This window comes from Pholcus phalangioides, unplaced genomic scaffold, assembly GCF_987345545.1.
Source record: "Pholcus phalangioides strain wild (caught in Gottingen) unplaced genomic scaffold, Ppha-v1.0 ptg000015l_1, whole genome shotgun sequence".
NCBI lineage: Eukaryota > Metazoa > Arthropoda > Arachnida > Araneae > Pholcidae > Pholcus > Pholcus phalangioides.
The window spans coordinates 50,608,425-50,636,103 of NW_028301608.1; the positions used below are offsets into that span (position 1 = coordinate 50,608,425).

Below are 27,679 nucleotides of genomic sequence, written 5' to 3' on the forward strand. Positions count from 1 at the left end.
TTATTTTTCTTTCTGGCTTTATTTCAAAATGTGATGAGAAAGTGATGTACAAGTGCAATTACAAAATGAAGTCTTGTCACAAATGTTCTTTTAGAAACGATCCACAAATTGCAGCAAGCGCTGTTGTTCTAATTCCTTGGTATCTTCATCATTAGCATCGCCCATATTGCCAGCATATTCTGTGAAAAGACAATGAATATGTATCATATCAAAGTATACAAACTATGAACATTTAAAAAAGTACACACAAATGGAGCAAAACTTGATATTCATCATATTTCAATATAATTATGCAGAAATGGGTCATATGACGACCAGAAAAGAAAAAAAAATTAATAAGTTCAATCACTACAAACTGCTTTCGCAAGTTTTAATGAAGCAAAAATGGATAAACAGTTGATCACCAATATTCAACAAGGTTAGCTCCAGAGGCTACCATGAATACGGAAAATCTGGGAATAACCCAAACCATTAACTTTTGTTTTTTTAGGCATCTCCCTTGTGTGGTAGAAGTAGAAAGGGACGTCCAGTGATGCCTGTCAATGGTTTTTGAAATATTCTGCATTTTCTCTTCATCAGAAAATTTGTTACAATACAGTGCTGGGGGTTTTCTCTACCAATTTTTCTACATGTGAAGAACATGCGATAGACTGGCCAATGTTATGGAAAAACGCATTGAGTATTTCAACTTATGAATCCCTTGTGCTATATTTCTTGCAATGAACTTGTTTTTCACTTCCTAATCTTGATCATTTGATCATCATGAGGTATCACTTCAGTTTCCGGATTAGTTAGCCCAATTAATTCCTCCTCTTTCAATTTTTGAGTTGCTCTGTTAATTAATTCTCCCCAATTTCCACTTCGTCATCATTGAACACTACTCTATTTACCTGCTATCTAATGTGACAATGTCTTTCATAATCACTTTAGTTGGTTCCAAAGAAGTGGAAGTGTCCTCAGGAAACATTAGCCTTTTTTTTTTCATTAACAGGAGTTGACTATTCTCATCCTTATAGATTCTGTGGCTCTAGCAATGACAGTAATTCATCTGTAAAATTGTTCATGATTTTGACAATCCTTTTTTTATTTGCATCGTCTTCGATCGCATGCACAATCATCATTGAGTGTATAGCTATCCATAAATGTTTGCAAACCCGTGATCAAGCAGCTGAATGCTAGATGTTGAGTTAGGAGGATAGTAGACTTCTCTCAATGCCACGGTGTTCAGAAGTGTTATCCAGAATTAAAAGAACTTTTTTTTCTGTGGTTCTCTTTTGAGATGCAAATGAGAGTCAATTTCCCCAGTAAAAAGTCTCGCCACTCGCCACAGAGAGCAACAGGCCTACAATGATACAAATATTCAATCACTTCACTCATAGTTCAAAAAGCAGATGGCAGCACTATAACAAGCATTACACAGAAACAACCTTCATGATAGGTTTACAACACATACACACACAGTCTAACATGCACTCTCATTCATTAGACATTCCATAGAGGAATATGGATGAAGTGCATGTAAGGTACAGTAGTACACAAAAACTCTGCATAGCCAGTCTTTACTGTCAAGGTGCCTTTTGAGTACTGGAGAAAAACACCCTTCCAACCAATATAGGAAAAGTGTTTTTCTAGCCCAAGCTTTTCTATTAGTACTCTCCTTTGCCTCCTACAGCAATGGCTGATCAAGTTTTGAGGGTTTTTTTGCCTCAGTATATCTCACTGAAGATTCACTGCTGCCAGAAATGGGAAACTGCAGCAATCAAGCTAAGTAAAAGGATAGTCAATATTTCATTTTTTTCACCGTGTTCACTTTCAGAAATGTTCAAACAAGTCTCTTAGAAATATTATTAGAAACACTAGAAAACACATTTAGAAAGGCTTTTTTTTAACATTTAGTTAACACAATTTATATTTTGTTCTGATACTAGAAATTATGATCCCCAGTACTATTACAGTGTTTTAAAAAGACTAGGAAACAGATTGCAAATACGAAACCTGTAAGCATCAAGGGCAGACTAATTTTGATTCTTAATTTCAAGTCTAAAGAATTCAAGCAAAGTAAAATATATCCCATAAAAAAACTTGTTCATAGACATAATTGGGTACTTTACAGCAGCGGTTCTCAACCGGGGTCCATATGGCCCTCTTGTGGTACTGGGATACTTCAAGGGGGCCACGGAAGAAAATGGAGAAGGGGGGCCATGATAGGTGGTTTGGAGAGATGAGAAGAAAAATTAAGGTGTGAAGAAATAAAGTTTTTATATTAGTGACTAACACTTACAGTGAGAGAGAGAATCCAACAAAACCACCCATAAAACCAGGGCCTTCTTTAGGGCATGGACCCACCCAGGCCTCACCGCCTACATTTTGCAACAAGTTCCCTAGGATGGGGTTTTTCTCAAGTCCCCGGCTAAATTTTTCAGACCCCCCTTCCCTATATGAAATTTATTGCATGAAAAAAAAAAAAGATGAAAACCATATTAGGCCCCGGGCTGTAGCTCTGTCAGTCCCACTCTTTTGAGGGGCCTCATGACCATAAGTGACCCTACCTTATGATATTTTGTATAGTACAATTAATTTTGAAAATAAATAGGAAATATGTAGGCTGTTTATTTCCAGCTAAGGTATGGGACTACCAAAGCATCACTTTGCCTATGGAGGGGGGGCCCCATGATATTGAGACGGTCCTGATAGAACTCGGACTAGCGGGGAGATCAATAAATTCTAGGCCAGTGGTCTGGAGGCCAATTTTCTTTGCAAAATTTTCATTCAGTATAAATTCACTGAAAAAAATCATTTCAATACGTATAAAGTGTCTTGCTTCTAGATGAGAGTTGAAAACTCTGGGTAAGACAGGGGAGCCACGAGAAAAAAAATATGGCTCAAAGGGGGCCACGGGCAAAAAAAGGTTAAGAAACACTGCTTTACAGTACAATTATAATATCACTCATAACCATGAGGGGGGAAAAACTCACAATTAGAAAAGAAAGCCATCACAAACATTTCTCTCAAATGAAGCCATATTAATTTTAAACCCCTAAAAAACTTGATAGCTATGCATATCAACTGAAAACTTATACAGACATACCTCTCATGATGTTCCTAATAGTTTTTATGGAGCCTCCTCTCAGATTCAAAATCTGTAAAACTCTTTGTTTTATCTGTAAGAAGAAAGTGAAAGGAACATTACAATGATATACAGAAGAAAAAATAAAAAAGAACAACTTAAACAGAATAAATACAACTTTTATTTTTATACTGTGTAATATTTTTAGCATCATTAAATAAACAACACTGGAAGGACTAGGCCAGCAAGTCAGTCATTTTGATGATGAAATGTGTTCCAGTGGGGCATAGGCGGAGATTGACTTGGTAGTCTGGGGGGGGGGGTGTACGATGATGATGATGTCGATTCATATATACATTAGATCAGTCAATTCCACAATTCCACCTTTGACTCTGGGGGTGCAATGCCCCCCCCCTCGCCCTATCTCTGCCCATGCAGTGGGGGGTGGGGGTGGGGGGGTGGGCAAAGGGAATAAAATTTTTGGGCAACTATGTTCTAATTCAACAACTTTTTAAAGTTGTAGTTTTGTTTGTTTTTTCCAAATCACCCAAGACATTTTTGTTCTTACTACTAACAACCATGAGCAATAAATTTGACAGTAGGCATCATGGACATTTCTGCATAGAATATTTCAATAAATTGTGCTATCAAATTTTCTCTTTCCTTTTTTCACACCAATACAGATGTGCTTGCTTTGGCTAAATGGCAACAACTAATGGCTCACTGATCAACTATTGGAGAAATTGAAAATCAAAAGCTAAATCAATCAGCTAAAGCTTCTTTTTGAAACACGTTGAAGAACTTAGAGAAACATATTTAATTCAGAGATCAATGCCAAATTTGGCTACACCAACACTCACAAAAACATGTGCTACTGTATGAGGGTTAGATTAGATTTTCGATTTATTGGCGCAAGGACAGATTTAGTCAAACTGCACCAACTGTATGAGGGACAGACAATATCGGCAATACATGTTCCATGTGTATTGATAGAAATAAGTGTGCAAAAATGTATTTCTAACTTGAGAGCTATTGAAAAATGTCAAAACTGTGATGGGAGAATGCCATTGCAGTTAATGTTGATAATTACTGCTTATGCAACCAGAAATGTATGGTCAACCAAGAACTTTAGTCAAAAATGAAATTTATTTACAAAATTTAAAGTGAAAAACCATATTTTTTATGTTTCATTGCATGCCTACATTAGTATTTACACTTAAACATAATAGAACTCAGTAAAATTGACAGTACACAGTGAAAATTATCATTCCATCACTCAGACTGGCATCAGTTCTTTCAAGTAGAATGTAGATATAATCTTTCTAGTGTGTTAAAAACTGACAACTTTAAGGAGCAAATGTGAGTCATTCACTCATTTGAAAAAGCCTCACACAATTCATTATAAATTCCCCAGAGGAATGTTTACAAGGTGCCATGTACAGTTAAGTAGTGGTATAGTCAAAGCATCAAAATATTCACCTACGAAGCTAACAAGATCAAAGTAGTAAAAAATTATACTAAATAACCTGTGTAAGATCACAAATTCATTAAGTATAAAACTATAGCTCACGGTTGGGGGACCAGAACAGCATGTGTCAACCATTATGTAATCTATCAGTTGAAGTGTGAAAAGTCCACCTTCCAGACGCCTGAGATAAAACTCCTCTTCCATACTTGCATCCATTTCTTCATCTTCATACTGCAATTTCTACAAAAGTAATTTGGATGTCAAAACTTCAAGAAATTAGTATTGGAGAGTTGATAAATGCAAAACCAAATATCACAACCGATATTGAATATAAAAACATAAATTAAAAGAGTGAAATTTTCTCAAGTAATTAGAAGTAATTAGATTATTGAGTCTATGCAAAATCACAAATTTATGCAATATTGGTTCCTGCAAAGAGATGAAACAAACGTCTATTCAAACTGCCTAGATTCTGTTTAAAATAAAGGTGTACTATTGAAATGCAATAAAAACAAGTTTTTACTCACAGCTTTTTCTTTCTCAATTTGAACATCAACATGGTGAACTTTGTCCAAATATTTGAAATGTAATTCCATCAGTCTATCAATCTACAAAAAATAAAACTTGAATAAAACCTGCACTATTTTGCAAAAATCATGAATGTCAATATTACATGGCTTAACAGGAAAATTCAGAGTGTATTCAGAGATCTATGCTCTACAGAGCAATATTATAATACTTAGGATTATTAATGGCTTACATTGGGTGGCCAACTTCTTTCTGTTCGAGGGCTACCATAATGATTAGCTGCAGTGTCACGGGTCACCAGAGTTAACACTGGTGTATAAACTGCACCAGTAAAATGACCCAGAAAACTCAGATTTGTGTACGGCATAAGTAATGTGGTGAAACACGAGCAATTTATTCGCTAACCTTTTACCCTGCATCTGTTCCGATGGTGCCCGGAATGGGTAGATAAGTGATGATACCAAGATAAGAAGGACAGGCCTCGCATGAACCAGGGTATGCATGTTTTTTTACAGTTTAAACCATGGTTTAAACTTTCATGTCAAAAACTATCAGAAACTTAATATATTCCTTTTCAATATAAAAACTCCCATTGGGAATACACATGTTAATTGCATGTAATGTATAAAGTGATAATGTTATACAAAGAATAAATATTTAATATGACTGCAAAGTAATTTTCAATTTTCTACAGAATTATTTTGGACAATACATTTTTTTCCTTATAAAATATACAACTTGAATAAAGCATAGCATAAACGCTGAAGGAAAGACTTCGGGACGATTTGATATTCTTCAATTTAAGATTATTCTCACCCTTCAAAAAATTTTCTTTAACTGCTTATATATGTGTATAGATTATAAACATCTTTTTTTACTTTTATTACCAGACGCGCTTCGCTCTATCCGATACAGACATCAGAGTGTTCCCGAAGGGCGGGCACGCCTGGAAAATCCAGGCAATTTTTTTTGTTTTGTCTCATCAATGGATGAATAATAAATTGTAAGCACCGTCCGCAGACAGATGTATATAAAATCTGAATCATCAATAGAAATCGAAGAATAGAGGACTTGATAATCTTCGTCTTAAGCGTCCTGTGCATGCCCATCGTCACGTCGGGATCTATTACGTCTAAAAATAAAATTACAACTGACAATATATGATCAGGATCTTGAATCTTCATCAGTAATGCTAACGATCGATCTGTTCTATTTTTGAGGTCTGAATTCTTGATGCTCTTCCATTTGTCCACAATTATTAAAAAACTTACTGCTCCTGTCTTCTACTCTTGCCCAATTTCCAAAAATCTATGAAGTCTTAAATGGGAAGGCTCAGTTATTTTTCGATAGTGATCAAGTTACTGGTGGAGAACTACGACCTTCCATATTATGTGCTGTCTATCTTGTTCGGGGAGGAGAATATGAGACCTCTGTAGTAACTTGCTCTTTTGTTATGCAGCAATAATAAATTTGCTTCTAGAAATGTCAGAAGATTTGAAATTCTGTTAGAGTTCATTGTACTATGAAGAACTTTTCTTCCAAATGGCAAGCAATTGCTCGGAAACGATTATAAACATCTGCTGTACTCTTTTTATAACAAAAATAGGTGTCTAAAAAAGTGTTTTTTACACCATATAAAATATAATGCTGATTTTTGTTATTAAATTATTTAGATAATCACTGACACTAAAAACAATAAACTTATTGTGCATAACATTAGAATATATCTAGCATATCAAAATATTTTTTCTCAGTAGTCATAATTCAAAATATGAAACACTTCAATCTACATAAGTCTCTTGTTACTTAACATATTTATCAGGTAAAAAAAAACTATTTGATAACATTGATAATAAGTTTTTATTATCACTAGCCTTGTCACTAGAGATGCGTAAATTTTACAACAAAAAAATAAAAAGTTTGAATAGAAAATTTTGCATTTATTTGTGAAAAAAACTCATTGTATTTCAAATCCAAAAACTAAAACACACACGTTTATATTTAAAATCTTCTCTGCTACTGCTGTGCCTTCAGCATAATAAGATACTCTTCAGTAATTCTTACCATTCTCCTTTGTAAAAATTTTTCTGTTTTCTCGTAAAAATGCCTTTGAAATTTGCGCTCCAGAGAAGATTTCAAGTCTATTAACTTACTCCACAAAACATGCACAAATGGATAGTTTTATCCTACCAAACCAACAAATATTTCCATTATTTTTCTACCGAACTCAGAAACATAAGTCAGCTAAACTGATATTTTATAAGCTATAATTTCATTATCAAAACTTTCCTTTAAGAAACTTATGATGAAGTTATTGTCTTTATATTCATTGAGAAAAACAATATGATTCATATATTAGCTCAGATAAATGACAGCTTTGAATCCCTAACTCCACTTGGTTACTACAGGCGTCGGGAAGAGTTTTACTGGCAGTTGTGCTACTTTTTTTATTTTTTGGTAGCTTAAATATGGAACTTTTCATTTTTCTTGAGTGCAAAAAAAAAGTTGTCTTTGTCTTGGCTACAACGGAATTCGGTAATTTGAACTTCTTAATGAATATGTGCAGTCTGATACTAAGCCCTTTACTTGAGAGCATTCAATTGCTCTCTCATATTCTTTTAAGTTGTGAATTATAGCTTGGGATATAGCTTTTAATGCTCTAGGAATGACATATTTTCTTTTTTTATCCTGAAACGGGACAAAAAATTTGTCCACTAATTGCATTCAACTGCTATTTATCCTTTGTAAACTTTACACTAGAAATTGGTTTGCAAGGAAATGGTATATATTTTATTATTTGCTTCAATTCATCTAGCCTCACCTACTGGGAAAAAAATTGTCGTACGAAATAATAAACTTGCAAATGCAGGTTGTATACCAATCCTTTTTATTTCAATGGGTATTTTCTCTCCTACAGGCAACACAAAAGTGCAAGCTATATACAGGAAATTATGGCAACACTCCTGTTTTGAATGCATAAATTAAAATAGAAAACTACATTGTGCTGATCAATAAAACACAACTTTTATGAACATATATTGAACTTAGTGTCTCATATAGGAAATTTTGACAAGTACAAACCTTTTCATGATCATTTTCAGTGAATTTATTGAAAAGTCTTTGCCTCTGAGTGCCTTTGCAATTTTTCAACATCGATGCAATTATGGAACAAACATGTTCTGGAAAAAGCAAAAACTTATGAAATATAAAACTGTGGCATCATGTTTTCTAGGATCCACTGTTTATAAAAAATAACTGATTTTCTGCACATAATCTTTCGGATTATATGCGAAAAACATTTGAATTTCTTATTGAGGCTTATATAATGCTGCACAATCTTCCCCAGTTTTCCCACACAGGTGGGAATAAAAATAAATGTTTTACGATATGATTTACAATTTTTCTTCATGAATCAAAAATTTTTCCCGCATCATCTTCCATTCCTTAAGATTGCATTATTCATGATAAAGGTAAAAACAAGAAGTCTGCATATGCTGAAACATTTCGTTTATCTGAACATAGAGAAATTTGCATATGTGAGAGATGATTATAATCTTTCTGCAGATTATGTGCCCAAAATTTAAATTGAAAATGCCAACACGGATTTGGTTGTGCATCAACAAAGTGAATGGTTAACACATCAATCACTAGCTAAACTGGTTCAGGCTCATTTATTTGTAGAAAAGAGAGAATTAAAGTGAAGTAGATGTTTGAAATAGACTTCAATAAATGGGCATCAGAAGTAGCTTTAACTTTGGCCTAAATCGTTCTCCTGCACATAAAATGACAGATTAATACAATACACAAAAGTGAAAGAGTTTTAAATTTAAAAATTTCATAATTTTAAAAGTACAAAATTCTAAAAGTATCACAAGAGTTTTAATTTCAATCAAAGAAAAAAATTGGAATGGATTTTCAGATAACAATGGAATTTGGAAGTTTTTTGAACTGTAAACATACAAATATCCACAAATTTATAAATTTTAATAAAACTTAAGTCTTGTTCCACCTCAAGAAGCTGAAAAGACTTAGAACCACATGTTAAAAAAACAAAAATGAACATGCATCTCCCAATGTGTCTTTAATTTGATTGGTTGAAAATTGTTAACACGACACATAAGATTGAGGGCTACTTGATGAATTAGATAGATTCAAGGTTATGGGATAAGTCCTAGAGAATTATGGTGAATGATGAATTTCCTAATTGGACGGATGCCACAAGTGGTGTCCCTAAACAGGGGTCTGTCCAGCCGGAATTTGGGTCCGGAAAACGGACCTTTCACAAAATTCCGGGGCTAAAAAACGGACCCTTCACAAAATTCTGGGGCTAAAAAACGGACCCTTCACAAAATTCCGGGACTAAAAAAAAGGATGTTTCACAAAATTTGGAGGATAATAAACGGATCCATCACAAAATTCCAGAAAACGAACCCTTCATGAAAATTACGTCGTAAAAAACGAACTTTTGCGACTGCTGTGCGACAAAATTCTTATCAGTTATGACCCTAGTTGTAATAGAAAGCCATTGATCTTTTTTTTTTAAGCATGCATTGTTGGCCCAACACCACCACCCCCTCCCCCATAGATGAGTAATCTTATCTATAGAAGTTGTTGGTTGGATACCGGAAAACATGACCTTGAAAAGGCGATCGGAGAAAGAGCGTGACCTTGAGAGGGCTTTCCTTGTTTCTAGTCTTCTTGTTAGGACATCCCGCTGGTTGACCACGGATTGACCGCGTCCGATATTTTATCGCACAACTTATGCCATTATGCAAACGCTTTAGCCCCGCACTTCTCCTCAAATGGTCTTTGAATCACAACCTCTTGTTAGTCGTAAAATCGGCGTAGTTGATGCTTATTGTAGAATTGGATTTTTTGTGCACGTTTTTTTTCCAGTATTGCGCTTTCATTTTTGAAAATTTAATATGAAGCGTGGTCGACCACCAACAGGTGGAAATTCAAGGAATAGTGATTACTACATTAAAAAAATACGGCCAACTGACGTTCGGGGATGCAGCTCCATAACATCGTTTTTTAAACGAGGATCTGAAAACGTCACCAAAAAGACGTCAGATACAGATAATTCCAATTGTGCTAACCCGGAAAAAATTACTGAAACATTGCTTCCTTCATCGGTTTCGAACCACGCTGTCGAAACCTTGGAAACGGCGCGATACATTACCGATTTATCGGAGGCGCCTAAAGACATTACCGATTTATTAGAAGCGCTGAAAGACATTTCGGATTCTTCGAAAGACATTGCCGATTCGTCGGAAGCGGCGGAAGAGATTACCGATTTATCGGAAGTGGCGGAAGACATTGCCGATTCGTCGGAAGCGGCGGAAGAGATGACCGATTTATCGGAAGTGGCGGAAGACAATTCCGTTTCTTCGAAAGACATTACCGATTCGTCGAAAGCGGTGGAAGACATTGCTGATTTATCGGAAGCGCTGAAAGATGCTACGAATTCGTCGGTAGAGCCGGATTTTAAGAAAATTTCATCTACAGAAGCTAGAAAAATGGGTCCAAAAATACCGAATTTGGTGAACATCGCACGTTTTGAGAAGCTTCACAGTTGGCTATGTTACAGCATTTCTGCATCTGGCTTTCTTTGCAAAATATGTTCTACATTTTTTTGATAAGGGACCCTGGATTGACCAAGGGGTGCAATTTGGTGATCACCCAACACGATGTGTCAACAAGCATATATATAGCCAGAAACACAAACAAGCTGTGAGTGCATCCAAAACTAGGAAAATGATAATAAAAATGAAATGAAATAGGAAAATGAGGTTGCTGTTTAATTAGTATTACTTTCACTGCTATTTTGAACGTTTTCACAAAAATGAGGTACATTTTCACAAAAATAAGGTACATTTTCACAAAAACAGGACCCTGTGCAAAAAGTCTGGACAGACCCCTGCTAAAGAGAAACAGTTTTAAAAACATGAAAAATACAAAATATGTCATACTAATCATGAATGTGATAGCATATATTTATTATTAATCAGTAATTCATTTTACACACAAACACCAGCAAATAATCATCAACATAGTTTACAGCCACATAAACATACATGAGATATCTCTATGGATAAGAAAGCTGTAATACAGTGGAAATTCCATTATGGGTATTTTAACTGGAAACAAAAGTAGAGTCAATGTGATTTCCACACTACCTAACAACAACAGTGAAACTAAAATTAAGTATTGACATACATAGGTTTAAGGGGGAGGGGGGTTGCCAAGTCTAAACTAATTGGCATATCAGGAGAGGAACCAATCACCAATAAACTAGATTGCTTTATTCAAATGCCCATCAGTTATAGAGACCTATAAATCAAGCCAGCCCAATCATTTTCTTTGTGAATACCTTTTTTTCCATCTCCATTGGATCGAATTCATGCTGGCAAAATTTTGGTGATGTTTTTATTTATTTGTGAAAACTAGATATTGTGAAAAGATTGTGTCTCGTTAAAATAAAAGACATGATTTCCAGGTAACAGAACATATAGATTTTTTTTATATATACTCTTCTTTTACTTTGTGTGTTGTAAATGTGTCTTCTGTTGTAAGGCCTGGTTAATTGAAGTCACGGAGGGGAATTCTGAGCTCAAAACAAGGAACCACTTAGCAGACAAAATCTCCACTAGATAATGGCTTCTAAGCAGCTAACTAGCTGATGACAGCCACATTTTTTCCCTCTTGTTATTTGGACTGACAAACATGAAACAATTATTATTTTTGGAGCTCACAAGCTAGCTTAGCCCCAAAATGTTTTGCATCTGTGTTTTAACTGATAAAATTAACTTATCTTGAAAAAAAATCATATATAAAAACCTAACCTTCGTGCTCTTCAGCGGTAAGACCTTTTTTGTTACTGGCTTTTGGTGTCTTCATGAAAAGAGGGAAAATAGTTCTTAAACCCAGAATATCCACAAACTTATTGCAATTATCTGCACCTTCATTGTTGCACATGGAGTGATCCAGAACTTTTAAAGCACCACTTCTTGACAGTTTTTTCTCCCTGCAACACATAAGACAAAGCAGTTGAAATAAACCTTACCTTTACCTGAAAATTATTTAAATATAATTACTATACAGCATTTGTTGATTTTAACATACAAATTTCCACTGCGATACATAAAATGACATAAAGAACTCTGAAAAAATGCATGATCAAATAAATACACTGACTAATAAATTTTCCATGTATAAGGCATCATAGCCGTATGCAGAATTTTCTTGAGGAGGGTTTCAGATTTTTTTTTTCCTTCTGAGGTGGGGGTTTAAATTTTTTCCTGCAAAAATAACACTATAATCTTAGCCGGGGGGTTAGAACCCGACCTCCCTTTGTGTACGCCAATGTAAGGCATTTCTTGATATCGTCCAAAATAATAGTTGCTCTGTGACACCTAGAATTTCTAACAAATAATTTGAAAACAAGTCACACCTCATGCTAAGTCAGGAAATCAGTTTTTACATAACTTTTTATGTTTGACAGAATCTTAAGGAATTGGCTTAGAACTCTTTCCAGTATCTTGTAGCACCCCTAGCTTTCACATGGCACCCTGAAGTATCATGACACAAACACTGATTGAAAGTCACTCCATTTATTACCTCTTCTTACATAATTCTTTTCAAATACAAATATACAAATACAAATACCACGCTACAACCGGCAAAAATTGCCCAACGAGGTGGCTGACTTAAGAACAACATGGATCCCCGAGCCATTTTTTGGAGGCCCTACCTACTACTGCTACACCACACATGCACCCCGCTCCCCCCCCCCGCGGAACCCCCAACGAATCGGTACATGCGGGAATGTGCGTGTACGTGTAGTGAAACCTGACGTGAAGTTTTTTTTTGTTTCTCTGTAATGCTTGTTATGTGTAGTGCTGCCATCTGCCACCAGTTTTTCTAACTATGAGTGAAGTGTTATGATTGAATGATTTATCGTTGTAGGACTGTTGCTCTCTTTGGCGAGACTTTTTAACGGGGAGATCGGCTAGCATTTGCGCCTTGAAGTTGGGAACCACAGAAAACCAACTTCAGCCAACCACCACTGTGGGGGTCGAACCCGGATCCTCGCATCGCGAGTCCGTCACTATAACCACCTCTCTCCTAAAACATCTCTCAGTACCCCTGGCCAAACACAGGCCACCCTAAAGTGCAGTTGCACAGTAACTCGGAAATAAATGGTTGGGATGGTTCCGTCCAAGCTTTCCCTTCAAGTCCTTGGCTTTGGTACTCACCAAGTTCCACATGACATATTTTTGCATTGCAATACCTAGAAGGAATTCAACTTAAAAAGCAAGGGAATCAACTTCAAATCAATCCAAATTAAATGACATGAAAATATCCATATGCCGATATGATATATATAAACTTTTCCTAATAAAATTAATTAGTCCAGTTAATTTTGAAATTAACTACAGTTGATGCTCGATTTTATGAACCTCCAATTTAAGAACTGTCCCTTTTTATGAACTAATCTTCTGGCCCTAATTAGTCTACTATTTCTTTCCAAATGTCTTTCCCCTTCACGAACTTTAACTTTTAAGAACTATTTTTTGCATCCGTCCAGGTTCGTAAAATCAAGCGCCTACTGCAACAGTAAATAGAATTTAATTCTCTGTCTTACCACTCAGTCATTTTAATTTTTAAAAAAACCATGAATGTATAAAGAAGAATGAAATTTCTTTCAATCACCTCAGCATCAAATTCATCAACTGTAAGCCTTCACCTTTCAGGAATTTTTCACGATTAGGAGCATACATTAAAGACGAACAAAGGCAGTTGAATAAATTTTCCATCATCTCTTGTTCTTCTGTATTAGCTGGGTCATGTCTTTTGAAATACTGAAAAAAAAAATCAAGAAAACATATATTGTGAATGTTTTGCAATGCCTAAAACACACAAATATTACTTTGATCTATCTGAAACAGAAGGTTCTATCTGTACTAAGGGGAAATTTTTTTTTTTGCATGAAATGGATATAGATCACATAACAAGTATCACTTACAGCTAGCTGTTGCAAAAGAGCATCAATCCCTTCGATACTCTCTCCTAGGTACTGTCTATTTTCTGAAAATAAAATACTATTATCAGATGTTCTATTCTTGCACAGAACATTTTATGTTGCAATGCACTCATTTATATCTCATGGAATAACAAAGCACAGTAAGAATTCATTCAAGGAAAAGAAAAAAAAAACGGAATTCTTAATTTACAATTGACATTATTAGACACCTACACAATTTTTTGTTTAATTTTTTCCCCCCACAGAAACATATGTGAAATCATGTTTTTATTAAATAGTATGATTTTCTGGAATGAAATATATTCATTAGCCAAGGTATGACTGTAAGAGTGGGGGGGGGGGGACATCACACAAGAACCATTGAGAAATAATCACCATTCTACTTACCATCATGCCTCTGCAGAAGAATTGACAAAATTTCACTGGCATATAACTTGTTTGCATCAAATGGCATCTTTGCCTATTGAAATAGTGATAATAATTATAATAATTTTATTATTTATTCATACAATAATGAAATCTAGGCCTCAGCTAACATTATTGTATAAATAAATAAATAATGAATAATAATGAAATTTTCATAAATAACAATGAATTCACGTGTGCTAGAGCTATGACCATATTTAGAGACATCCAGCTGCACAACATAACTAAATTTGATGAGCTGCAAACTTTCAGTTACAAAAAACTGAGTCAGTAATTCTCAATGCAACTTACATGAGAAAATTTAACTTTTACCTGCTAAATACTGAATGACCAAAAAGAATGGACAGTGTTACCAAAATGCTGTGAGGGTAAACAGAGAAGAAATATTTTCAACTCTTACCTTTAGCCTTTTCAAGATCCATGACATGAGACCTTGTTGAGTAGCATCTATACACATATCTGGTTTGAATTCTGCAAGATTTTCTACGATTCCTGAAATGAGTCACTGCTTGTTAAAAGGACCAATAAAATTTGACAAATTAGTAACAAGTCTGAAAAAGTTCTTATTGTTTCATCCAGCCTTGTTCGAGTGGCGCACTCACATTTAGTAAGTAAAGAAACAATGTAATAGATATCCCAAACAATTCCAGCTGAATAAATAAAGTTGATATTTTTCATGGACCAATAATGGAATGATAAAATATGATGAATAGTTATAATTATTAGCAAGTAAAAAAAAGACATCCATGCATTTAGTACTATCTCATGAATAACATTCAAAAACATCAACTTACCAAGAGAGTTATGAACTCCTTCAGCTTCTTCTTTCACTGTTTCATCTAATCGCTCAAGGTTCTGGACTAACAGGGCAACTATCTGGGCTCCTAGCTATAACATGAAAAATATGAACGGGGCTATTAACAAGGTTGGACTGTATATGAATGTCATTTAATATCTAAAAATTTTTCAATGCAGTTCTTTTCTCTGAAAAAATTAGATATAGAGACAAAATTTTTGGGTGTTTATACAAGGCATAACAGGTTGTATTATAAAAAAGATAGGAAGCTCACCATTGCTTCAATAAACACTGTAGCACCTTCATGGCTTTCATTGAGTGTATCAATATCAGTCATTTCTTGTAATAGATCAACAGCTGCTATGGCAATATCTAAAGTAATTACAAAATCATTATGGAACTAGATGGCATGAAAGGAAAATATTCGAAAATCTATGGAAATTGCAGCAAAAGTTATATCTTAAAGTTTTTATACGTTATATAAGTCTTAAAGTAAATTTATATTTATTAAGTTATATTCATATGCAAATACAGACATATTTTGCATTTATATTAACAACTTATAGATGTCAATAATAATAATACAATGAAACCTTGATACAACAATATTCTGTGAACCAAGAGAAAATATTGTTGTAGAGGGATAATCGTTATATCAAGAGGCAAGTAACATTATCAGCACATGCCATGAAATTTATGCTGCTGTTGGCATATTTTCTGAATTGGTGTTAGTACCACCAAAAAATTCACTTTTGAGTATTTATTCACTGCAAAAAAAAAATTAAAACACAAAATTCTGTTAGATTTATTGCCCCAGTGAAAATGTTTATATTGCAACATACTTTCATGTATTACACAAAAAATAATGATGTTGAAAACTTCATCAACACTTTTGATGATAAGGTGGTACCAAATACAGACATTAAATAGATATCCTCGGAAGAACTAAAATATGTGACAACACATACACTGAAGAATATTTTGAGCAAAATACAAAAACACATCAATGTAGTGGTTTCAAAATTTCCAAAAGATTATTGGGGGGGGGGGGGCTTATCTAATTTAGGGATATAGTTATATCAAGAGGAGTTTAATATTTGACTACAAGTGATTCCAAATTATATTTGAAAAAAATATCATTGTAGAGGGGATTTATCATTATATCAAGAATTGTTGCAGCAGGGTTTCACTGTCATTTCAAGCAAATTTTTATTATTTTCAAACAAACTTCAGGTGTGACTTCAAGGGGGAAAAAATAACACTGCAAAAACATCAACTTTATTTAAAGTTGAAGAAATGACTTCCTTCTCAGACGTTCAGAAACAAAAAAACTGACGAGTCACTGCATTATAAACTAGGAGTTTTTAAGAGTTTGGGAATCTACAATCTTATAACCATAAAAATGCTTTTATCCTCAACTATAACATGCATTGAAAAGTTGTTAAACAAATAATATAGCTGAAAAATTGAATTTAATTCTTGAAAAAAAAAATTACCTGTGTTATCATGTGTCAGCAGTCCTAATATAGTAGAGACAGTGTTCAAATCAACCAACACATGATAGAGATCAGGTTGAGTGGCAACCACATGCATCTCATGTATCATATCATTCAACTCCAGTTCAGAATCCATGAACCTAGGGGTGCCCCCAGGAGGGGAGAAATCAAAAAATATATAGTAGTAGTAGTAGTATGTAGCTAACTCTATCATGCTTTACGGAAATATACAAAAGTAAATTTCACAGTTACAGACATAAGAACAGAAGTGAAGGCCCAAACTCTTTTGCTTCGCTCAATGACTTATAAAAACTGGTCAGAACTTTGCATAAAATCCAATGTAACAAAAAAAAACCTTATCAATGTTTTAGGTACTGGTCCATGTTCCAGATGATCATTGACATTATTTAGAGCACTTTTGATAGTAGCCTGGTATTCCCATTCAAGATAGTGATTTAAGCAGTAACCCTTTGTTAAATGTCAAAACACTCCCACATAAGGCTTACATGGTTTTTACATCAGCAATTGGTGCTTGTCCAGATATAGCTAACTAGCATCATGGAAGCTGTGATAGCAAAGTATGGATCAAGTAGAAGCAAAGAACAGTGATCCAATTTCTCTGGCAAAGGGTGTGAAAGGAATTGAAGGCTTACAACACAATTAGGGAATAGTGATCCATCACGTAAAAGTGCATTTAAGTAAATCAAGAAGTTTAAAAATGATCATACAAGTGTGATATATAAAGAGAAGTGTACCTATTAACCTCCAGAGAACAAAAAAAAAAACCAAGCACAAGAAATGGTACTGGCAGGAGTCTATCTAGGCAAAATTTGGGTCCATTTTCCAGACACATCACAAAATACGGGATCTGAAAAACAAACCCCCCTCTACAAAAATCTGAAACTCAAAATGGACCCTTTATGCAATACAAATTAATAAAACCATAAATTTGCAATTTCATTCCTTTTGTGATAAATAAGCTAGATTATTTTGCTTCACATAAAATTACTTATTTTTCACAAAATTAATGACCATTTTCACAAGAACAGGACTCTATAACAAAAAGTCTGGACAGACCCCTGACTGGACATGGCACCCCATGACTGGACATGTACACCAACCAGCGAGTTAACATTGACCAATGTAGCATGTTCCAAATCATGGTGAACCTAACAACCTCTTCATTTGTGTACAAGTAATTTTTTTTTTAATGTGCCAATAATTTTAAATTTTCCTTCATATAATTCAATTTTAGTTTTTACCAGGAAAGAAAAAAAATTTACAACATTACTTTTCTGGTAAATCAGGGAATTTTATTCTGAGCTCTTGGTTTTTCAGAACCTTTTTTTCAAACTGTAGGATCAACTTTTTCAAGTTCGTCTCATCCAGAATCCCTTCCTGAAGGTCAGAAAAATCAAATAAATAACAATGCTTTGCAAACAAAAAATAGTAAAACATCAACAAGTGCACATTTTGCATTAAAAACACAATTTATGCCAGAGTGGATGAAAACAATAAAAAATTTCTAACTGAAACCCAAAATATCTTTTTCAATAGAAATATCAATTTAAAAAAAAAATTGTCTAAAAGTATTTATAAAATTTGAAAAAAAGGTAGAAGGTAGAACAGTGGTAAACAAGGAACAATGAATCCAGAGGCATCTCAATTAATACAAAAGATTGCCAAAAATGCACATCACGTGATGATTTAAATGCTCATCAGGTAAATTTATCTATAAAAAAAAGTTCCAACTTCATTATAAGGTAATTGTAAAAATTCTGAAAAAAAAAGTTCTCAAATCACCTGTGTTTCCCAAACCAGAAGTCTGTTAATAGGTCCTGATATCAGTCGAACCATGCTGTAAGTGGTCCACAGTCTCATTTTTACCCACATCCATTTCTTATTAGTCATGTGTATGACCCGGCCTTCCACTCACAAAAAAGAAATTAACTGTGTCCTGGGATTCTAAAGGTTGAGATCCACTGATCTATTACATATGTCAGTGAAAGACATACATGATCAAGTGACCTCAGGACTGGTCACATGCCTCAGTTAATCAAGGTTTTACTGTATGTATATAAATAGAAATTCCCAAACAAATGAAATGCTTACAACTTGCAGTTAAGTAGCAGGGTATACCTATGTATGTAGAAAATTGAAGCAGGCTGTGTCCGCTTCACTCAATTCAAAGTACAGGGTGATTCAGAAAGAATCATCCAATTTCAAAATTATATATTTCTTAAAATTAAAAACACAGAACGATAAATAATACATGAATATAAAAAAAGGATATGTCTAAGCTTTTGATCATGAACTAACTAGGCTACTGTATTGTTTATTAACATCTTTTGGCAAAGAAGTAAAATAGTGTCTACACAGCAGAAAGAATTTTGTATTCTTTCATTTGCAGGATGTCAGCCAGTAGAATCCGCTTAGAGCAGGAGTCTTCAATGCATGACCCATGGGCCACATTTGGCCCTCAGAACTTTTTGTCGTAGCCCACCGATCATTTTCAAAAATGGTTGAAAACATTAAAAATAATAAATTCTAGAATTAATGAAAGAAATAATTTTGGAATTAATGAAAGAAATAATTTTGGAATTAATGAAATAATATTCTAGAATAAATAAAATAAATAATTCTAGAATAAATAAAATAAATAATTCTAGAATAAATAAAATAAATAATTCTAGAATAAATAAAATAAATAATTCTAGAATAAATAAAATAAATAATTCTAGAATAAATAAAATAAATAATTCTAGAATAAATAAAATAAATAATTCTAGAATAAATAAAATAAATAATTCTAGAATAAATAAAATAAATAATTCTAGAATAAATAAAATAAATAATTCTAGAATAAATAAAATAAATAATTCTAGAATAAACAAAAGAAGAAATTCCAGAACAAATCGATGAAACCTAAGAATTACTGAAAGAAATCATTTCAGAATTAGTAAAAAAAGATAACTTAAAAATCCATGAGAGAAATCATTTTGTAATTTCTGATAGAAATTATTTCACAATCAATAAAAGAATGAAAGAAAAATTATTGAAAGAAATGATTTCAAGATAAATTGGGAAGGAAAATAATTTCAGAATTACCGGAATAAATAATAACAGAATCGTCCAAAGTGATTTCAGATTAAAATTAATCAAAATTAATTTAATCAATAATTAAAACCTTTTTTCCAGAAATAGTGAAAAAATGATTTAAGAACTAATCAAAATCGATAATTAATAAAATAAATAATTTCATAATAAATAAAAATCTTCAATTATTTTTGTCCCTGTTTAACTTCTTGTCCCATTAGCCTCTTCTGTTAAGATGCCACTAAATTACATGAGTTGGTGGCCCACAAGCTTCATGGGAAGTTTCAATTTGGTCCGTCATATCTAAAAGGTTGAAGATACCCGGTTAAGGGTTTTCCTGAGCCTACTGTTTGGTGTGTGTTAAGATAAAAAATGTGTAACAAGTCATAGAAATTGCATAACTTACAAGTTTCAGAGCTTGGTGTTAGCTACAACTATTGAAATTCTGCCTTCACATGCAAGAGGCTATGGAGGGAGATGATATTTGCATTTGACTTCCACTGGAACGTATTTTGCAAGATTTTTTGTATTGCCTTGACATTACATGTGCAGCTAAAGGGAGTCATATTCAACAAAATTCAACAATTCGGAAAAACCTTAGATATGTTCACTTTATATTCCTGTATCACTTATAATTAAATGATAATTGATAGTGACAATATGATTCTGCATCATCAATTTGAAAAAAAAAAACCATCACTTTGAAATCAAACGATTCTTCCTGAATCACCCGATATGTGTCATAGAGAAAACAGTAATATAATCTAGTTTGATTCATAAATCCTACAACACACCAGAAAACTGAGAAAAATGTTTATATTGAAAAACTTGAGATTGACATCATTATTTATGTTATTCTAGTGATTTGTCTTAGTTAGAAATATGAAACATAAATCTTCGCCCTCTAACGGAGAAGAATAATATAAAACTTATTTTATTTAGAATGCATAGAAAACACGATAGGGGAATCCTAATAAACAAGACAGAAAACAGATATTTAGATCAGAGAAACCAAACCTAACAAGATGCAACATATTATTGTCCTTCCTCATGCTAAAAGCATGAATGTGCAATGTCCTTGGAAAAAGAAAGGGGGGGGGGTTGGCAATTAAATGTTTACTCTACCCATGTTACTCTATGGAAGTTATTTTTTTTAAATGTTTTGCTACATGTGTTTCAATAGGGTTGCACATCAGTGTTTCAGGCAAAACTTAGCTATAAAAATGTTTTCCATCCAGCTGATTAAAAAAAAAAAAAAAAAAAAAATTTGCACATACACATTTGTGCTTCTGGCATGAGGGAGATAATATGCAAATAATACAAATGCTTTTATAAGAATTAAATGCTACACTGTGCATTGTGTAAATTTACTTACATCAGATACTTCCGGCTCAGGTACATCCACATCACCACGATTTCCCTTGGTCTCATAGTTCTCTTTTTCTTTTGTTTTCTGAGCTTCTCTATTCTCATATTGTATTCGAGCTGTGTGCACATAAAGTAGATGGTATTAAAAGCTAAATTTTGGGATAGACCTAGATGTTTTTAAGTCTTCACCATTAACCAGAGCCACAACCCCAAAAACAATGTTTTGTCTGTTTTGTATTGTTCTGTAATGAGTCCTCTGCTGACTGGAAATATGTTCCGCTGTAAAAATACATATCTAATAGTGCTTTCTACACTTTTCTTAAAATTTTTCCAGATTGTTCTGCAGTAGCTGATTGTTCTACAATTTTTTATGCTTATTTTTTTTTTTTAGTTTTAATGTCATTTCTGTTTTAATTTTTAAATTTTACTTTTATATTAATTGTTTTTAATTTTTTAAATGCAATAAATAGGGGGGATTCAGAGAGACATTGGGCAGGGTGTCACAAAAGGTGGGGTCAGCGGTTCATCTCCCGGGAGTGAGGGACACTGCCAAGTTTTTCCAGCATGGTACAGGTCTTTGACTATCTACTCATATCTCTTCGTTGAAACAGAGCAACGGGTCATGTTCTGGTAAAGAGGAGGTGGTCAACGTGCCTTACTCAAAAAATGAACACCCATACAAACATGACTGTTCACAATACGGAACTAGATGTAGTATTGTAACTATGCGTATGTGTGCTTGGAGTTGTTGTTTTTTTTTAAGTCTGCTTGGAGAAAACTTTGTCATTTGATCATTTTTTGTCGCACCACAGCCATTTTCTGCACATAAGGGCTAATTAGACCGGGAACTACAATTTATTGCTGATTCCGAATGGCAGGCTTGTTTTTTATACTCATCAAGAAGAAAAACTTTGTGTTGATTGCATTATAAAACATGACTGAGGGGCTAGCTCATGAACATGACCCACCATTTCTAAAGTGATTGTGTCTACAGGGAAGACCATGGGATTGGAAGTGCATAAGCCTCACATTCAAGAACTAGTGGATGAATATAGTCATATCCACAGACGAACTGATGGATATCCCTTATGTGCAACAGACAGTTAAACCCATCATTTGGGGGTTTCCCCTGGCTTTTGAAAATACACTAAAAATGGTAGGCCTATAGATATATATACATACATTGAGTACATGTTCTTTGCCCCCCCCCCTCCCTGGAAAAAGTTGAAATGATGTCTCTGCAGACAGTGAGTGCAGTGCGTAAGTTGCCCTAAACAATAGTCTCCCTCTCTCTGATCGATCAGAGCATCGTTTTTCAAACTTTTTGTTGCATCTCCGCCTTCTTCAGAAATGTTTCTCTCTCATCACCCCCCAACTCAAATAAGCCCATAGAATCCAATAGTATAACCATAGCTTTCGTTGCCCCCCCCCCGGACTATTCCACTGCCCACCAGGGGGCGATATTGCCCACTTTGGGAAACACTGGATTAGAGTAAGTCAATTTGTAAAAACATTGGCGCATTGATGTTCATTTATGGCATTATTTTTTAAATATTTTATATATTGCATTATTATATTATTATTGTGCTGCATTATTGAATAAATGACATTTTTATTAGGCCTACCATTTTCATGTGAATGAATAATTGTGGAACGAATTATCCAAGTTTAAATTATTTCCTACGAAGAAATTTGATTTGACTAAGGAGCGATTACGATAATGATCACATTGGTGGAACGAATTACGCTCTTTAACCAAAGTTCCACTGTATAATTGATTTAGCAGCCTAATTCTGAATGATAAAAGAAATTGATTAAAATTTACCAATTTTTGGTGGCCGCTTTTCATGGTAATACGATTCAGGGACATTTGCTAGCCTCTTATTTCTAGGCCTTGAGGCTTCTCCATCTTCAGATTCAGGAGTTGCACGTTTAGGTTCTTTAGCAGGCTGTAAAAGAGAAAATTCAAAATTTCAATACACAAAATAAATTTTATGAACAAAATATGAATTTGTGATTCTTCAATATGTTCACAATGGAGTGTGGAAGTGACTTGAAATCATTTCACACGAGACATAGTTTTGCAGCATATCCTCATAAAACATCTCATCTTTTCAAACCACAATTTAAATGTTAATACTAACAGTCCATGAATATAAAGGAATAACTTTTGAGTGAGCGGAACAAACTTTTAATGCCATTTTAATTCATACCAAAAAATTCTACCCTCCCCCCCAACTCCAAGAATAATATTAAAACACCAAGAAAGGGAAATATACTCTTTTTCAATGATTTATACTGATGGTCCCCACCCTCCCACTTTAAAGAAGAGTTATTAAATTGATTTTATCTCTCTCACCAGGACATTTTTATTTAGGAAATTCTCTCACGACACCTTAAATCATCGTCATACCCCACCAAGCGGGCCGTAACCAACACTTTAGGACTAACTATATCAAGGTAATAGAGATGAAGAAAGAGAACTCTTTTTAGAAAAATGTATCTTAATGGCTGCAAAATATTATTCACCTCAGGCGGCAGAATTTCTAGGACCGGCCCTGCTCATACATAAAAATTCCCAACTTCACAGGAAGACAGGAAGAGCAAAAAAAGTTGGGACGTCCCATTGAATAACACACACAAAAAAAGGTTTATTTAAATTTTCTCTATAAAGAGCAGTTCCTTGATGTTTTTTTTTTTTTCATATTTATTTTCACAAGCTGTAATACTATGTTTTCGATCTAAAACTGCCAGGGAGTCATTTTTGAAAAACTTTATGTACAAGGTTTTCAGTATAGGGGCCGTTCAAGTATTATGTAAGCAAATTTTTAGCCATTTTTGTATTCTTGACCCCCTCCCAACCAACCCCCCCCCCCGTCAGCAAAATTTCGTCATCAGCACTGCCCCTCTGAATCCTAACTCATATTTTAATAAAGGGGGGGGGGGGTTGGTGATGTAAGCATTATCCAAAACCATCCTCCTCTTGTCATCAAAAGTCAGCAAATCGGAACCCCCCCCCCCACCATCGATGATGACGTAATACTTGAACGGCCCCATAAGGTGATGTAGGATATTTATACAGTCAAATCTTTTTTAACAAATACCGTTATAGCAGAAATCTTATAACGAATTCATTTTAAATAATCATTTCCAATAATCATTATAACGAAGTGTTTTCTCTGGTCTCTTGGGGTTCGTTATAACGAGATTCGACTGCATATACAGGGTGTCCTGCAAGTGTTAGCACAGCCTTTATCTCATCAACAGTCCATCGTAGAGGTATGATTTCAATTTAAAATATACTCAACAGGTGTTCAAAATTTACCCTGTACCAGTTTTGAGAATGAAAATACAGTGTGTAACAAAATGAAAAATTTAAATCTTTATATGGTTCCCCCTGTGCTCCAACTTCTAATTAGAAAGTTGTTGCCCTGTGTCCTGAGGCCAACAAAACCGAATTCTATGTTTTTAAGTTTCACAGAGGTATTCAAATCAGAAAAATGGAGGAAATTTGAAAAAGAACAGCGTTAAATGTGGAATTAAATTTATCAAATTTCTTCCATTTTTCTAATTTGAATATCTCTGTGAAACTTCGAAATATTGTTGTAGAAGGAATAAGGTGGTTTTGACGACAAACACTTCCTTCTACGATTCAAAGATATTATTAAACATTTATTAAACAATTAAATACAAATAAACAGAACCTACAAGAACGAGTGTACCACGTGCCTGTCTCGTTTGAGCCGCAAAAACCCAAGTCCAGTTCCAACATCGCGCAGGCCCGTTCTTTTACCTATTACATGGACAGCACCATCCAGTGGTGGTCGCTGTTTCCACAGTACCCTTCCCCTAAGTGGCGGAGTCACATCGTTGAGTAATTTGAGTATTTAGTCTATCCGGAGCTCGGACTATTCTGCTGGAACGGGTACGTTGAGTAGGAGTAGTAGTGGGCGCAAACGACACATGTCGGGTGGTTGGAATAGTCGTCAACATCTGCTGTTCTGGTGTTGATGGAACTTTGATCTCAGGCCCGTCCAGGTACTGGTCGTTGAAGAGATAGGCCAGTTTGATTCGGTTGATCGAGATGACGATTCCCTGTTCTTGACACGTACACAGAAAATTTTTTTGGATCGTGACAGCACTTCGAAGGTCGGTTGTAGAGAGCGTCGGTGCAAACGAAAACGTGTGTGCAGGTCGTCAAGGCTTGTGGAACGTAGACATTACGTGTGATGCCATGTCTTGAAGTCGGGATCGGCTTGAGTGTGTCCAAGGTGCGTTTCAATTTGTCGAGATAGGTTATTGCTGGCTCCGAAGCATGTTGTTCAACGAAAATCTCTCCAGGCAATCTCAGCGTTTGACCGAAGACCATTTCGGCAGTGATGGCATTGAGGTCTGGTCGAAAGCATGTTCGGAGGCCGAGGAGAGCCGAAGGAAGACTGTCGACCCAATCACTTGTCATGCTAGCCTTCAGTGCTTGTTTGAACTGACGATGTTGTCGTTCGATGAGCCCGTTTGCTTTAGGGTTGTAAGCAGTCGTATGGATGTGGTTTATTCCGAACAAACTGTTGAATTTGTGGAATAGATGCAATTCAAATTGCGAACCTTGGTTTGTCGTGATGGTCTTGGGAATTCCATATCGTGAAAACCAGTTGGAGTATAATGCTCGGGCACAAGTCTCTGCGGATGTATCTCGAATTGGGATTGCTTCGATCCATCTTGAGAATCGGCAGATAACAGTTAGAAGATATTCGTAACTTTGGGAATTCGGGAGTCTGCCCACAATGTCAATGTTTAGATGAGCGAATTTCTCTGACGGCACAGGAAAAACTCTACGATTCAAAGATATTATTAAACATTTATTAAACAATTAAATAAAAATAAACAGAACCTACAAGAACGAGTGTACCACGTGCCTGTCTCATTTGAGCCGCAAAAACCCAAGTCCAGTTCCAACATCGCGCAGGCGCATTCTTTTCCCTATTACGTGGACAGCACCATCCAGTGGTGGACGCTGTCGCCACAGTATGGAATTTGCACATGGGAGACCATATAAAGATTTTTTTTATTTTGTTACACACTGTATTTTCATTCTCAAAACAGGCATAGGGTAAATTTTGAACACCTGTCGAGTATTTTTCAAATTGAAATCATACCTCTACGATGAACAGTTGATGAGTAATAAAGGCACTCTCAGGACACGCTGTATATATTATATTCATGTATAACATATAATATTCCCATTCTCTTGTCCCTATTAAAACTGATAGGGACAAGAGAACTGTGGATAAATGAGGGTTAAGTTAAAGGACTTATGGGTAAATGACTATTTGGTCAATAGCTATTAGGGGCGATGGAGCACGCTGGTAAATGGCAGCTAGAGAAAGAAAGATGCGAGAAAATGAGTCTTCAGGGCAGGCATTTTCAACCTGTTGCTCCCAAGCACTGTGGTGCTTCCCGAAAGACCCAGACTGCTCGATGCCTGTAACCAATTCCATGCTCACAAGCACTTGATGAACGTCCCAATTAAACATCTCATGCAAATTCCATTCAAGGATTAAAATCATACTGGTTTCAGGCATACATATGTCAAACTTGCCGCCAAAGGTGCTCTTCTTTTGATGATGAGCACAGGCAGTGCTCCTGACTGAGAAAAAAGTTGAAGACCTCTACTTTAGGGCAAGAGACCACTGCATTAAATTGATAAACTTCAACCAACAATAAATTTAATCAACAAAATCGGCACCGCGTGAACAAAAGCAAAAACGAAGTTCGAAATTTTGTCTCGGGCGTTCATGGCCGGAGTTGGATGAACAACGTTTCAACCACATCTGCGGCGTGCATCTTCAGAGGTGTTCCTCCGCGTGAGTCTTCGCATCATAACAGAAAAGTGATTCGAGGGAATCTTATAAGTAGCTGCTCGAAGCATCTCTGAAAATGCTCTCCACAGATAGTGGTGAAACGTTAAGAAGCAACATTGACAAATAGAAACGAGATGTTATTGGGGCATCACTGGAGTCTAATATTGTAACAGTTTTTTGTGGGGGAAAAATAATTAATATTAAATTATCATTCCTTCCAAATAACATGGAAAACTAAGTAATATATCATTATTTTTCTCTATTATACCTTATAACTCAGCAATTCACCAATATCCATTTTGTTTACTATTTTGCTTCTGTTTAAGAGGCGCAGATGACGACAGTGGTCTTTCCGCCGTTCGTGATTTAAATTTTTTTTTTATTAGTGTACTGTATACTCTAATTTTTGTATTTATATTTATATTTCACTCATAAAAAATAATTATAAACGAAATACTCCATGGAAAATAATCACTTTTAGGAATATAGTGAAAGATGAATTATGATTTATGGAAACAGTTTTTGGTTTA

The 27,679-nt window shown here is 34.8% G+C and overlaps 1 protein-coding gene across 1 annotated transcript; it reads right to left on the reverse strand.

Moving 5' to 3' along the window:
- LOC149076161 (beta-catenin-like protein 1) lies at positions 1-27,469 on the reverse strand. Its single transcript, XM_089243709.1, has 17 exons — positions 27,418-27,469; positions 23,117-23,240; positions 21,299-21,408; positions 18,119-18,225; positions 16,828-16,967; positions 15,606-15,703; positions 15,330-15,423; positions 14,936-15,027; positions 14,497-14,569; positions 14,092-14,153; positions 13,779-13,927; positions 11,909-12,090; positions 8,145-8,242; positions 5,063-5,143; positions 4,638-4,775; positions 3,089-3,161; positions 1-179 (listed from the first exon to the last, which is right to left on the reverse strand). Exons 1-17 carry the CDS (start codon positions 27,445-27,447, stop codon positions 91-93), a joined length of 1,740 nt encoding a protein of 579 aa, XP_089099835.1. The 5' UTR covers positions 27,448-27,469; the 3' UTR covers positions 1-90.
- Between the last annotated feature and the right edge of the window lie 210 nt (positions 27,470-27,679).